The 16305-nt window shown below is 43.4% G+C and overlaps 1 protein-coding gene across 1 annotated transcript in view; it reads right to left on the bottom strand.

Annotated features, from left to right (window-relative positions):
• Positions 1–16305, bottom strand: part of ACSS1 (acyl-CoA synthetase short chain family member 1) — a 60562-nt gene that overhangs the window by 23345 nt on the left and 20912 nt on the right. The window contains exon 3 of the mRNA XM_079123549.1: positions 4620–4819. Coding sequence (XP_078979675.1) covers positions 4620–4819 — 200 coding nt within the window. The remainder of the gene's footprint in view (positions 1–4619; positions 4820–16305) is intronic.

Raw genomic sequence — 16305 nt, 5'->3', positions numbered from 1 at the left:
TACCATTGACAGGATTATGCCCCATGATCAAATGGGATTTTGCCCCCAGAAAGCAAAGGTGGTCAAAATGCACAAATCAATCAGTGCAATGCAACACACTGACAGAGTGAAGGAAAAGCCAAAAAAGCACTTGAAAAAATTAAATACTCTTTCATGATTAAAAAAAAAAAAAAAACCCACTCAACAAACTAGGAATGAGAAGGAACCTATTTAACCTGATAAAAAGCATCTATGAAAATCCATAGATAGCATCACACTCAACATCAAAGACCAAACCAAAGTTCTCCTTCAGGATCAGGATGAGTCCAGGATGCTGTTTTCCCCACTGCTATTCAACTTTGTAACAGTAGCACTAGATAGAAAAATGAATAAAAAACATCCAAAGTGGAAAGAAAGAAGTAAAACTATTCTGTATTCCCAGATGACATGGTCCAGTGTGTGGAAAATCCTAAGAAATAAACACATGCACACAAAACCTGCTGAAACAAATCAGGAACTTTGTGGTACCCAAAAGCAACACACAACAATAATTTATGTCTCTCTACATAAGCAAAAGATATTAAGAAAACAATTCCATTTATGAAAACTTCAGGAAGAATAAAATTCTTTGGAAAATGTAATGAAGAATGGGCAAGACTTGTACACTAAACTCTACAAAACATTGTTAGAAGAAAAAAATTTTTTTTTCAGTACTACAGATTGAATCCAGAGATACTCCACCACTGAGTTACATCCCCAGTCCCTTTTATTTTTATTTTAAGACAGGGTCTCATTAAGTTGCCAAGGCTGGCTTTGAACTAGTGATACTCCTGCCTCAGCATCCCCAGCAGCTGGAATTATAGGTATACACCACTGCACCCAGCTGACAGGAGAAATTTTTAAAGACTTAAATTTAAATAAATCCATGTTCTAGGATTATATTGTTAGTATAGCAGTACTTACCAATTCTTCTACAGATTCAATGCAATCCCAATCAAAATCCCAACATTCTTTTGCATGGAAATGGAAAAGCTGATCCTAAAGTTCATATGAAAATGCAAGAAACCCAGAATAACCAAAACAATCTTAAACACATGTACAAAGTTGAAAGACTCACACTTTCTGATTTCAAAACTTGCTGTAAAGCTATGGTATCAAAATGGTTTAAGAACAGACCACCACAGAATAGAAGATACAGCCCAGAAGAAGCCCATATGGTCAAATTATTTTCAAGAAAGGCGGGTGCACCTCAATGGTAAAGCACTTGCCTCACATGCACAAGGCCCTGGTTTCCATCCCCAACCCTACAAAGGGTGCCATTCAATAGGTGCCAGAACCACTGGATATCCAGAATGAAATTGGACCCTGACCTCATACACTATACAATAAATAACTTAAGAGGGCTGGTATATAGCTTTGTAGTAAAGCACCTGCTAAGTTCATGTGGGCTTCTGGGTTTGATCCCCAGTGGGGCGGCGGGGGTGGGGGGAGGGGGAGGTAAAAAAAAAAACCTCAAAATGAATCAAAGACCTAAAGTAAAAACGAAAACTAGTAAACCCTTAGAAGAAAATATAGGAGCAAATCAATATGGTTCCATTTTTTAAATAATACAGCATAAAAACAAGCAACAAAAGAAAAAATAGATAAACTACTTTATCAAAATTAAGAACTTCTGTGCACCAAATAACACTACTGAAAGAGTAAAAAGACAACCTATAGAATGGTAGAAAAATATGCAAATCATATACAGTATCTGATAAAAGTCCGCCATCCAGCCAGGCTCATTGGTGCACACCTATAATTCCAGTGACTCAGGAGGCTAAAGCAGAAGGATTATTGAAGGACAGCCTGGGCAACTTAGCAAAACCTTGTCTCAAAATAAAAAATAAAAAAAACTGGGGATATAGCTCAGTGGTAGAGCATCCCTGGGTTCAATCCCTAGCAGTACAAAAATAAAAAAAAAAAAAAACCAAATAATAAATATTCAGCTTCCAGAATATATATGGAACTCTTAAAATTCAACAACAGGGATAAGGGTATAGCTCAGTGGTAGAGCACTTGCCTCACATATGTGAGGCCCTGGGTTTGATCCTCAACACCACATTAAAAATAAATAAATAAATAAAGGTACTGTGTCTATCTACAACAAAAAATATTTTTTTAAAAATTCAACAACAAATGCACAAATGACCAATTAAAAAAACAGGCAAAGGGCTTAAGCAGACATTTCTCCAAAAGAAACATACAAATATGTGTTGGTCAGCTTTGTATCACTGTGACCAAAATACCCAACAAGACCAACTTAGAAAAGCTCATTTTGTCTCACAGTTTCAGATATTTAGTTCATGGTGAGCCAACTCCATTACTCTGGGCCCAAGGGAAGGCAGAACATCATGGCAGAAAGGCATGGTCAAGGAGCACTGATTACTCATGAAGGCCCTGAAGCCATGAAAAAAGGGAAGGGCCCACAGAGGAGACAAGCCCTTCCAGAGTACACCACCAATGACTCACCTCCTTCATCCTTACCCCACCTGCCTACGGACACCACCCAGTTAGTCCATTCAAAGTAGGATGAATTGATTGTCTTACAGATCTCATAATCCAATCATTTTACCTCTGAATATTCCTGCATTAACACAGGAGCTTTTGGAGGGACACTTTATATCCAAATCATAACAATGACCAAAAAGCACAGAAAAAGATCCTCAACAGTATTAGTCATTAGGGAAATGCAAATAAAAACCACAATGAGATACCTCTTCATTATTACTATGACAGCTATAATATTTTAATGGAAATTAACAAGAATTGATGAGGAACCCTCATATATTACTGGTGGGAATGTAAATAGTGCAGCTTTTTTGGGAACCAATTTTGTAATTTTTCAATGAAGTAAACATGGAATTCCCATATGAACCAGCAATTCCACTACTAAGTCTATACCCTAAAAATTGAAAGCAGGTGTTCTTACATATGAACATTCATAGTAGATTCATTCTCAATATCCAAAAAGTGGAAACACCTCAACTGTCTCTCAACTGCTGAGTGGATAAACAAAATGTGATATACAGTGGAATATTAATCAACTACAACAAGAAGTACTGATACATATTACAGCATGGCTGAACTTCAAAAAACTTAGGTTTAGTAAAAAATGCCAAACACAAAAGACCATGTATTATCCAGAATAGGCAAATCAAAAAAAACAAGTGATTGCTGGAGGCTAGACAGAAGAAGGAAGGGGGAATACCTTTTTTTTTTTTTTTTTTTTGGCAGAGAGCAGTACTAGAGAATAAACCCAGGACACTACCACTGAGCTATATTCCTAGTCCTTTTTACTGTTTATTTTGAGACAAGTTCTCATTAAATTGCCCAACTTGCAATCCTCCTATCTTGGCCTCCAAAACTGCAGATATTACAAGAGTACACCACCATGCCCAGCTCAGAAAGATCTTCTTAACAGGTATAACGTGTCTGGTTGGGGCCATGAGAAAGTTTTGGATATAAAGTGTCCCTCCAAAAGCTCCTGTGTTAATGCAGGAATATTCAGAGATAAAATGATTGGATTATGAGATCTGTAAGACAATCAATTCATCCTACTTTGAATGGACTAACTAGATAGTGATGATGGTTGTACAACACTGCAAATGTACTTACTGCCACTGAGTTTTACTCTTTGAAATGCTCACAGTGATAATTTTAAAGGAGGGGGGGGGAAGTAAGAGTACAATCTCATACAAATTTATGAGGATTAAGTTAGTTAAAGAAGATAAAGTGCTTTGAACAGTGCATGGCACAAAGTAGGTGCTATAAAGTTCTAGAGAAAGGAAGAGAAGAGGTGGCAGCATCAGACGTTGAAAGTAAACAAGAAACCCTGAAATGAAATGGAATGGATGGGTTTCCCAACCTTTTTTAAAAAAGAAGGTCAGCAGGGTTTAAGAATTCAGTCCTTTATCTCTGTTCAACTCACAGGCAAGTCTTCTGTAACACAGGAGAACTAAATGGTTCCCAGAAACTGGTATGATCTTTAGAAAGTCAGCTCAGAGAATTCTGTAAGAAGAGCAGGAATCAGACTGCACAGACATCTACACACTGGGCAATGATCCAGACACTCAGCCTTTTGACAACAGCAATAGCAAGAAGACACTATTGTTCTGCTCTGTCCAGGAGAGTCTAACCCACATGCAGTGAGAAAGCCTTAAAGATATATTGCATGCCCCCTCACCAGACTCTAGATCTCTGGAGGTGATTCACCCTTTTGTTCTTCACAACAGAAAGCTAGCAACCTGCAGTACCTTCCTCATGCACAGCCTCATCTCAATTTCCCCACTTTTCCCTTCTGTGCTACAACCAGGCCAGCTTCCTCCAGGCCTCCCGCACAAAACTCCTGCCACCATCTGGCCATTTTCTCTACCTGGAACTCTCTCCTCCCTTCTTCCCTAAATCAAACATGCTCAGATCTCAGCTCACAAAACAAATGCTCATTCACCCATGTATCCTGGTAGCATTGTCATTTGGCTGTGTGACTTTTCAGTTATTTCTAGCTGTACTCTAATGGTCTCCTCTTTGATGACCAGGCCCCATAGGAGCAAGGACCAGGAGATTCCTAGGTTCCTCCCCTCCCCAGTCCATGTGCTCACCATCATTGATCCTCCCAGCCAGGGACTCTGCACTGAATCCAGCAAACACAACTGTGTGGACAGCTCCGATCCTGGCACAGGCCAGCATTGCTGCCACACTCAGTGGAGACACAGGCATATAGATGGCCACACGGTCCCCTCGTTGGACTCCATGCCTTTTCAGCGTGTTGGCCAGGCGGCAGGTGGTCTCCAGCAGTTCTCTGTAGTACAGGAAAAAGAAAGCCATCAAAGATAGGGAAGGGCCAAAAAACGGACTTTTGTTTGGGCTGGAACAATTCACAAATGGCAAGCATCATACATCCAGCCCAGTGCAGAAAAGATAGCAGGTACCAAAATACTAGTTACATAGCAAGTTCGTTTCCTGAAAGAAATAATTTTAACATTTGTACATTCACTGAGAAATTGCGAAGTTGATAAGGCTGTCTTTACCACCATTTCTTGAAGACCACAAGTATCTGAAGCACGGATTATATTTCAGAGACTCCTGAAAACATTCGCCTCCAAAAGTAGGGAAACAGGAGGCCCCAGTTTTCTGAACAACACAGGCCAGAGACACCAAGAAACCCTCTTGCCAGTCACGGACACAGGCCTAGACAGAAGAGTTCCCAGTGCTGCGAAGTCAAAGAGTCTGGAGGGAAGGCAACACAGGGTCGGTCACCCTGCTGGAAGCCCAGAAAGAAAGAGAGGGCAGATAATGATAAGCACCGGAGGCAGAGATGGGCGGGGTACCCCTTGGTCTAAAGGGCATCAGTGCCCCACCCCTCCAGATCCTATCAGGAGGTTTGGACAGCCAATCAGAACTCTGCCTCTCCCCGGACAGAGATGATTGGATTATAAGTGACACGCAGATCCATCCCAGCCCATCAGAATCTAAAACACTCAACTCCGAGAAAACCCCAAGTACACGCGAGCTGCCGCCTTTGTACTGTATGGAGCGAAAAGTGAAGAAAAACAAAGTCAATTGCGGAAGCAAGCTGGGGTCTATTGTTCACATCCTTCAGTTTCCTTAACCGTGTTCTAAGCTTCTACCTCGCTGAACTTGAACTTGGCGATTGCAGTAACCAGTCGTTTCCCTATTTTTGCTGTACGTGTTTTAATTTCAGTTATTTTTTTTAAAAAATAAGAAGTACTAGCACAGATAGGATGAGAAGAAACCCCTCTCTCTGAATTTGGGCTCGCCACCATTTGTCACACCCCTGTTTTCTGCATTGCTACAAAGGGACCCTGGAGCCTGGCAGCACGGACCTCCTTGAGCTCCGCAAGCCCCTAATAAGTATAATTCCCCTTTGTTCAAAGAGCTGCCAAAGAAAGGCGAAGCTCATCGAGAGGCCGCCAGGAAACCTCAGTGAAATGAAAATAAAGGTTCCCCATCTCAGGCAGGGACCTCAAGGAGACCTTTGTTTTCTCCCAATGTCATCCTGCTAAGGAGACCAGATGAGAAACAAATCCCAAGTCCAGCCTGCACTTCTCCCAGGCTGAGGAACTCCAGCCCAGCCTGGCTCCAATGCCTCTTGAGGAATTTCATCTTTTCTCCTTAAAGCTTTCAAAGGAGGACAAAGGCACCATTCAGTGGCACTCCACCCGCCCCTTGCCTAAGTTCCAATGAAAGAATACCCCCTGATCAAAATCCACAGAATCTAAGGCCCAGAAACACTCTTAAAGAAGGCTGTCATGGCCCCCTACAGTGCTAAAGAATCAACTATGGTCAACACAAAAAAGCAACTAGGAGCTTTCAATGCAGAATCCATTTTCTTAGCTCTGAGTGCTGAAGCCTCTGGGCAGTGTAGGGGGAAATGGAGGTCGAAATTCAGCTATTTTTCTACAAATCTAAAGCAGCACTTTGAGGTGAAGGACTGTGGACTATTCATATAGAAAGACTTGTGTTAACTTTCTATAATAGATGCAATGGCATGGCAGCTTATATTTCTCAGTTGCCACATAATTGTCAGAGTGAGCACCATCTCATTTAACCCATGCAAGTATTAATGAGAAGAAGGACCCACCCAGGACCCTGCTGAATATTCAATAGGCATTACCTTTCCCAACAGATGGGAATTCCCAGAAATCTTTGAAATCTTTTCTAAAATGACTGAAATCAGCTAACTTACTTGGTGACTTCCTAAGATTAAAAAATCTCATTCTAAGCACCTTGAATCCCATTCAAAGCATCCTCACAAAGGGACATACAAGGAGTTTGGCACTGGACAAAGAAAATGAGAAGGATATCACTGAGGGTAGCACAGGGAGCTTTCAGGCTGGGGGGAAGAAGATTGAACCAGAAAGGAATGAGTGAGTTTTCCCTAGGGTGGCAGAAGTCACCCAACCACTGAAACTGGGCAGCTGAACTATAGCCCAAAGGAGGACCTAGAAACCAGGCTGAGGCTGACCATGTGTTCTCTGGAGGACTAGTGGCTTCGGTATGCACCAAGGAGCTGGAGCAGGATCTGGTGAGGCCTCAACATGGACCTTTGTGTTCCTTGGGAGATTGAAGACCTCCATATGCACCCAGGGGCCTGGTGCAAACCTAGGTCTTGAAAAATAAATGCTGTTCAAGTGATTCTGATGTTTCAAGTACTCTGAAACTGTTCAAAAGCATGTTTTTAAATATTTGTGAATTCTCAAATTCTTCCACAAACCAAAATGCTACTGCTTCCATGTCAAAAAATAATGCATGACTGGGGGGTGTAGTTCAGAGTGCAGCACTTGCCTAGTATGTGCAAAGACCTGGGTTCTATCCCTAACACCATGAAAAAAAAAAAAAAAAAAAAAAAAAAACAAAACAAAAAAAAAAAACAGCCACTCAGGAGAGCTTTAAGCCTCCACTTTCCGGAAACCCCAACTTCCTCTTTGTTTCTTTGTTTGCAGAATATTCAATCTTGCACCAGTGCACTTTCCAAGGTTCTGCAACATGCAGTTTTCTTAGAAATGATCCCAGTAAAATGAGTTTTAAGTTCAAGGAGTAATATAACACTTGGTCATGTACTGAGCAGGACATGAAAGTTTCTCTGCAATGTAGACTACTCAGGACCCAGGTTTTAGTATAGACCTATGCAAATGATGTATACAAATGTACCAATCTGGCCTTGTATTCCTGGTACTTAACCCCATTAACATTTTTCTGACTGGCCTTCGGGGAACTTTCTACAGACAACTTATAACATCAACTGGGAATAATTTGTGTTCAATATTAAAGATACAATATCTGTCTGCAAGTATCTGTCACCAACATGACACCTGTATGAACTCAGTCTATAAATGCACCCTCTGCTCCCCAGCCTCAGAATCTAATATTAGCCCCAAACAGGAAACAGCTGGAAACAGAAAAGAGAGGAAGAAATGTACTGGTGTTTGTTTTTCATACATCTTCCAATCAAAGCTGTTTCTTCACAGTTAATATTTGAAAATACCTTTCTCTCCTAGCCATTTTCTAATACCAGCCTAAGGAAGAAAGGAAAGTTGTCCCTGCATGTTGTTTTTGAGAGCTAAGTTTGTTGGTACATGCCTGTAAACCCAGCAGCTCAGGAGGGCCAGAGAATCACAAGTTCAAAGCCAGCCTCAGCAATTTAACAAGACCCTAAGCAACTTAGTGAAACCTTGTCTCAGAATAAAAAACAAAAAAAACTGGGGCTGTAGCTCAATGCTAAAGCATCCCTGGGTTCAATCCCTAGTAAGAGAGAAAGAGAGAGAGAAATTGAGGGTGCATAATTTGTTCATTTCCTACAATTACTCTGGCTCTCAATATTCATGAAATAAACACTAGTTGACAGACTTATCTTCTTTATTGTCCCTCTGGAGTACAAGGTCTACTTGGGCAGAGATTTCTGTTTCATTTATTGCTGTCTTCCCAGCATCTATAATTAAGCCTTGTGCATAAAAGATGTTTAATGAACATTTGTTGAACTAATGAGCACAGGAGGTGAGCATGAAATGAGAGCCTGAGCTCGCCCTGCATTCTCCGGCACCTGTGACAGACACAAAGTGTTTCACAGGCATAATGACTTCAGTCCTCTCCACCCCTGTGCTGAAGCGGAGAGGTCAATTCCATGTCTAGATGCAGAACTTGACATTCCTATACTGCCTCTAGAACTTCATATTTTCTTCAGTATACTGTTTGTGGAAGATAGAGGGGGTTAGAAAAGAAAGGATGGGCTTTAGAGACGGGGAACATAGCAAGGCAGACCTCTTCTCTCTGGGCAGGCAGAAGTGTCTTCTGAATCACAACTCCTGGAATCAGGCCTGAGGAGCAGATGCCTCTGACCCTGACATTCCATAGCCACTAAATATGAGTTAATGGTGATGAAACTGGCTCACTCTGCTAATTACTACCACTGAAAGTATAGAAGCCCTGGAAAAGAGCTGAATAGGCTCATGAACCAAATATGAAACTCCTCACACATTATTATTTGTTTTTGTGACCCTAACCTTTAGTAAAGAGAAGCTGCTGTGAAAATATAGAGCAGAAACTGCACTTAAACACAAAAAAAGTCCCCAAGCTGCTATATGCCAAGCAAGACCCAAGACACATTGGGGTTCCCAGGAAATAAGAGCCCAGTTGCCAGTGGTCAACCAGTCTCTCAAGCAGTATGTTTTCTGAATTCCTTGTAGAAAATAGATGTGTTTTCTTTTTGTTTGGGTTCTTTTGTTTGTTAGTGCTTTGTTTTTGAGTCAGGGTCTCAATCTGTTGCCCAGGCTGATCTCCAACTCCTGGGTTCAAGTGATCCTCCTACCTCAACCTCAAGTAGTTGGGACTACACCAGTGTCTACCACTGTACACAGTTCTTTTCCCTAAGGTTTTGGTGTACTCTATGGAAAATACTGAACTCAGAGAGTTTCCCAGAGATGTCTTCCTCCAGTTCTCTATACCCCTGGAGGCTTGTCTATCTTATCTTCAAGATGGCCTGACAACAGGGCCTACTACAAATGGTGCTTGTAAGGCACAAATATGAAGTCTCAGGCACCTTTAAGGTTTTTGTTTTATTTGGTTTGGTTTGGGGATTCTTTGTTTGTTTTTGTTTGTTTTTGGTTTTTTTACCATGCTGGGAATCGAACTCAGAACTTGAGCTGCTAGTCAGTTGCTCTACTACTGAGCAGTACCCCCAGCCCCATCCCAGGGGTCTTTAAAGATGCCCTATACATGGCATAATCACTGCAGAAAATGAGAGACTATGAAATGGGAGAAAAAAGGTAGTGAGCACTGATGATTCCTAACAGAGCTGGGCACCTCAAATGCCTCTTCCCCTGGAAGGAGAACAGTTTGCTTTGTACAATCCATGTCTCTCACTCAGAGTAAGTGTGACACAAGCATGTGCAGGTGCCTTGCAGTCCAACTGCTCTGTGCCCTGGCGGCAGGTACTAACAGCAGGAGTGGTTCTGAGAAGGATACAGAGTGACCCACAGTCAGAGCTGCTGCCAGCTCTAGCGTTCAGGCTCTCAGCTGGGGCCTGGGACTCTGAGAGGCCAGAGGGAAGGCAGGCCCACTGTGCACTTTCTGAGCAACCCATGTACCACCTGCTGTGCATCACCCCACCTTCTCCAGTCATACTCACCTCCCACTGTGAGCAGAGGGAACCTTTTCCCCAGGCTACCATCAGGCACACTATCTCCTACTTCCTCAGTCTCCAGGGGCTGGTTCCCTCCCCAATTCCCTCCTCTGGCCTTCCTTTACCTCCACCCCCAATTCCACTTCCTTCTCTTGAAATGACAAACAGTAACAGCTATGGAGTGACTGTTCCAAATAGTTCACACAAAAGCAAAGCTTTTCATCCCCGTGACAAAATGCCTAAAATAATCAACTTGATAAAGTAAAACGTTTATTTTATTTGGTTCACAGTTTCAGAGATTTTAGTCCATGGTCACTTATCCTTGTTGCTTTGGGCCTGTGGCAGCATAGTTCATATGGCACAGTATGTGCTCTAGGAGGCTCCTCTACTATGGCAACCAGGAAGCAAAAGAGAGAGACAGGAGGGGGCTGGAGTCCCATTTAAAGGGCACCAAGCCTTCAAGGATGTGCCTACAGTGACCTAGCTTCGTTCCAGTGGGCACCACCTCCTAAAGGTTCCACCACCTCCCCATAGCCCAGCAGGTTGGTGACCAAGCCTTTAACACATGGGTCTTCAGGAGGCATTAAAATCCAAACAATAGCACCATTCAACTGTCGACCAGCCTATGGGCACTGAGGTCTCATTTCCCTCCATTTTCCAGATGAGGAAACTGAGACACAGAGAAGTTAAGCCACTTTCTCAAGGCTGCCAATCGAATGGGTCAGAGTAGGATTCCAGGTCTAGACTCCCCTTGGAGTCCCGTCTCACACCCAGTTCTTCTCATAAGCTTCAACATTAGAACACTTGTTTTTGTTTCCCAAGCTTCCCTAGAGTCATGATTTTTTACCATCAGCCAATACTCTTGTTATTTAAATGTACCATTTTTCCTTGGGTTAGTTTACTTTTTTAATATAAATTTAAGAATGAACCAGACTGGGGGGTACAGCTTAGTAGTGAAGTATGTGCTTAGAATATGCCACACAAGGCCCTGAATTCAGTTCCCATCCCCAACCCTAACAAAGAAAGGAACCAAAGGCTCTGCACCTAAGACTGACTCCTGTTTAAGAAGGAAATTACCACCAGGCTCAGTGGCACACATCTGTAATCCCAGCAGCTCAGGAGGCTGAGGCAGGAGAATCTCAAATTCAAAGCCAGCCTTAAGTTAGCAAGGCCCTAAGCAACTCAGTGAGACCTTGTCTCCAAATAAAATACAAAAATGGGCTGTGTCTCAGTGGTTAAGTGCCCCTGAGTTCAATCCCCAGTAAAAGGAGGAGGAAGAGGAGGGGGAGAAGGAAATTACCAAGAGAAGTGCTAAAAACCTGCTCTTATCCATAAATATTAAATTGAGCCTTTCTCCCATGAGGAATGCAGAACAGGGGAGAGAGTAGGGGTGGCTCCATATTCGAGATCCCCTACTTCACGGTGTCTCCCCAGACATGTCCAGGTCAAATCTCACATCCTAAGTTTTTTTCTTCCATGACCAGAGTCAGTATGCAGTTGACCATTAGGACACCTTGTCAAATAGAAGTAACCAGCGGACCCCATTAATGCCTGATTTCCTCTTGGACCTCTCAGCAGTTGGCCTTGGCCAGAACCTTGTCTCCGGAAAAGAAGTTATTTCCCTTCCAGCCACAAAACACACTCACTTCACTGAGAAAACCAAGTGCCAAAACATTAAGAACCCCAGGGGCTCCTGCAGGCTCATGGCCCTGGACAAGCACACCCTGGTGGACTCCAAGCCTGGAAAACAGCCCTAAAAACAGCTAGGCCCTGGCAGAACATTCACCTACTGGCTGGACAGACTTGTTTACCTCCCAATCCACATAATTAAGTCCTTTCACTAGTGGGATTTGGAAGAGGATGTAGGTTTTAACTTCCTAAAAGCATTCACTTTTCCTTTGGTTAAAAAGAAAAAAAAAAAAAAAAAAAGCCACTGGGTGGTTTTTCAGGTCCCACTCCCGGTTTACATGTCCCCTGTGCCATCTGTCTCTCAAGATTGCCCTATACAAGTTCATTTGTCTGCAGCAGCAATGGCAAAACACAGGGAAGCTGATGAGTTCACATAGAAAGTTCCAGACCAAGTGCAAATTAGGAGTCATTCTATTTCTAGGCTTTTCTGTGAGTCCATAGAACATTGCAAATTAATACCTGGGGGGAAAGTCAGCAGGAGGGTGACACAGTCAGCAGGTAACATTTAAAGGGCACCAAGCCTGCTGTAACTGCCTGGGACCTGAGTTGGTAGCAGGTTGGAGAACTTAACAACTAAAAATAAAAGCCCTGATTTGTAGAATTTGCTGTTTATACCAGAGTATAAACATTTACCAGAGTAAATTTTCCACCTACAGCTGATTTCAAACCCTGAATATGACTCATGTGAATGAGGTGTTGGGACGCTGTATACACAATCACTCTGAGGAGCACTTGATGCCACCAACCCCATAAGACTTGGAACCACTAACTAAACTTGCCTTGCCAGGGGCAGCCTTCTCATCTTTCTTAGCAGCCACACCCAAAAATCTTCCTGTGATACCCACCTACCCCACCCCTTGAGAATGTCCTTAAAGTTCACATAAACTTTCCTTCATGAAACAATAATTGCTAGTCATTTATTTATTTCATTCCTCTTATTATTCATTTGATAATAAGTAATTGCTAACGAAAGCTTAAATTGTAACTTTGAAAGAAAGAGAAGAGCAAATGCTTGCTTCTTTTTTATTTCAAGCCATATCACTTCCCTTTTGAGGCCACAGTCTCTCTGACACTGAGCTTCAGATGGAGTTAAGTTCTGTATAAGCTCCAGACTCCACTTCCTTCCTGGGCATGGGGTCAATGGCAGGGAGCTTGCTCACATATTTTCCCTGAACAGCCCTTGATACCAGGGCCACTGCACATGTTCATGCATCTCGTCTCTGCTGGAACCCACAAGAGGCCATGTAGCACTTCAGAAGTAGTATGTGAGCCTCTGCAATTTCACATAAGCATCCCTATTTGCAACAGTGAAAACATGCTAAAAACCTCACACAAATTCCAAGGCTAGAAAACAATCACGATTTAGTTTCAACTACCAGAAAACTAATGAGTTTATATTGTCAAAATAGAAGACGGTTCTTTTGAAAAGGGGTTGGCCTGCCATGAATCTACATCCAGATGAGCCTGCCTTGGGTGGAATAAATAAGTTAGGGGTCAAGATCAGAGCCTGTTAGTTGCAGCAGACCTTAAGCAGCTGTGGCAACCAAAGGCCTTGGCACAATGGGAATCAATCTGAGAGTTTGTTCACCTGCATGAAGTGGAGGGATCAGCAAGGCCATGCCTGTGGCCTGGGATCTGGGAAGCAACAGGTCGGCTCCTTATCCTATAACAATCAACACCCCACCCCATTACCAGAATCAGGTCCCCTCCCACACTGGGCTGCACCTGACTGGTCTTCACCTGTTTCTCCACAGCATCTACTCCAGCCTCCCCAGGGGGGATCCTTCCCTTGAGACATCTTTGCACATGAGGTCTCTGTAGATAAATAAGAACTGCACACCGGAGAGGCTGCAAGGCACACTGCTGTTTGCTGGGTTTTTCAGGAGTACTCGGGTGGTGAGAGGTAGCTGACCTGGCAACAGTGGTGGTTTCCCAACCCCTGGAGTCTGCCTGAGTTACTTTGGGATTGTGCCACAGGTGAGGGCTGAATGTCCACCCCAGAGCTGCTCCTCCCTCTTCAGTGATTTGGTAAGCCCCCTGTGGAAACTCCCTTTCTGCTTAAAAGAGTCCCAGTAAATCTGCTTTCTGCATCTGAACAGATACATTTCCCAACTTCATTAACAGAGGTGCATTTTCAAAGGCAGATTCCCAAACCTCCTTCTGCCAGCGAGGTCTGTAACAACATTCTAATGAGGTATGTACAGCCACAGGAGAATCAGGAAAAGAAATGAAGGTGAAGCGAGTGGCCACTCTTCTGAGAAGCAGCCAATACCCAAGCTGTCCCCTTCTCCTAGCACCCTGTGCTCTCTGGTCCTCCAAGCAAGCAGCACAACCAGTGCCCAGCACACAGGGATGTGGGGACACCCTCGCTCATCTCCCTTTCCTCTCCTCCAGTGGCTGCATCTTCATTCCCAAGCTCCCCTTCACTTCCTTCTCCCATGATAAGGGTCACAACCTACACCTGCAGCCCCATCCAGTTTTCAGGACTTTACAACCTTCAGCCCCACTTTTTCCTACTTCCTACACTCAAGCTCTGTCCAGACCTTCACAATGGTCCCGGAGCTTTCTGGCACCGATGAGCCCCTTCTGGGATTTATGAGTGTCTGTTTGTCCTCCACTGCCCCAGCCATCTGGAGGATAATCACCCTATTAGCAAGAAAGCACATTGTCTGCACACAGCCCTTGTATACACCACCAGGAACAATGCTTATTGAAAGGTTTGTGGGAAATATCAACAAAGGGAAAACAAACTATTAGGCTGGCTGGTCACCTGAATAACAGTGTTACTGTTAAAAACTTTTTACATCTTGGTTGGTTTGCATCTTCTGTTCATAGTATTAATTTTATACCAAAATGCTAAATGTTTATGAGTTTTGCTCTTATATAGCAAAATAATTAGTGAGTTTTTTCAAAATCTAAGAATTCTGGGGTGGGATTGTTGCCCAGTGGTTAGCGCTTGTCTAGCATGTGTGGGGCACTTTGTTCAATCCTCAGCACCACATAAAAATAAATAAATAAAATAAAGGTATTGTGTCTACTTACAACTAAAAAAATACTTAAAAATTTTAAAAATCTAAGATTTCCAACAAACAACTTAAAAATTGTCAGAAAAAGAAGAAGAAGAAGAAGAGGAGGAGGAGGAGGAGGAGGAGGAAGAGGAGGAGACGAAGAGGAAAAGGAAGAAGGGAAGAAAAGAATTTGTGAGCCTGGGGCAGTGGCACGAACCTATAACCCCAGCTCCCAGAAACTGGGGAGGCAGAAGCAGGAGGATTACAAGTTCCTGGCCAGCTTCAGCAAACTTAATGAGGCCCTGTCTCAAAATAGAAAATAAACAGGATTGGGGATGTAGCTCAGTGATAAAGTGCCCCATCTTGCCTCTTCCATCCACAGGACCTGAGCCTCAGATTCCTCAGTGAATTACCCCAGCCAAAGCTAAGCTCAAATTCTAATTCTGTTTTTTCCAGCTGTGTAAACGCCCCAGTTCCTGAGGCTTTCTGGGTCAGAAATAGGAACTAGAATCACCCATTTCAGCTCTCACCCCATAGATGGGGAGAAGGGCAGCACCCTAAGGCAGTAGGGTGAGGGTGGGTGACTTTAGGAGGAATGAGCGGGGACACCCACACACAGTCCATCCCCATCCTTCTGAGTGCTCTGAGTGCTGTGCTTCCCCTAGCATGGGAGGAGGAAATGAAGAGGGCAAGAGAATAAAGATTCAACCCCTGTGGGAAGGTATAGGGAGATGAACCAGGGCAATTCGCATTTTCAAGGCAATGTAGAAGGGTAAAATTTTCAACCTTCTCCTCCCTTCTGGGATTGTAGGTTTGTGCCACTGCCCCAGGCTCACAAAATCTTCTTTTCTTCCGTGCTGTTCTGTTGGAGATCCCATGCCTACTGGCCTCAGGACATCACAGCCACAGCCTATAACAAAGCTGTAAGTCAGACTAACCCAATGGTCAAGAGCCTGCAAAAACAGGAGGAAAAAACACAAAATGCAACAACAAAGCCCTGGCCTCCTACTCACAGACTCCTCAAGCCCCAGGCATCACTCCCCTCCTACACCAGAGCCCTCCCTACCCCCTCTCCAGGAGCCAGCGCCCCTCCTCCTCCCACAACCTCTTCCCTCCCCACCAGCTACTACATGGCAAAAAGGGGATTCACAGGAGGGGGCACCAGCTCTCAGGGAAGCACGTATATGTCCTGGAATTAAACCTCTGCCAGGTTTTGCCCCCAGAGAATTCTCAGAAATGTCCTCATCAAGGTTTCTTGAAACATCCAGATATGAAGTCATTGCTGCTGCAGTCTGAAGATGCAGCTATTCCAAAATATGAAATTCTGAGGACCTTAAGAGTGCCCTGAAACAGTGGTCATATATAGAAAGAACAGAACAGTGGTCACATATAGAAAGATAAAAACCATTTCCCAGCTTCAACATCTGGAGCCAAAATCTTAAAGGCAAG

This window comes from Sciurus vulgaris (assembly GCF_902686455.1).
Source record: "Sciurus vulgaris genome assembly, chromosome: 2".
Taxonomy (NCBI): Eukaryota; Metazoa; Chordata; class Mammalia; order Rodentia; family Sciuridae; genus Sciurus; species Sciurus vulgaris.
The sequence above is the reverse complement of the archived record's forward strand: the minus strand, read 5'-3'. Positions and strand labels throughout refer to the sequence as shown.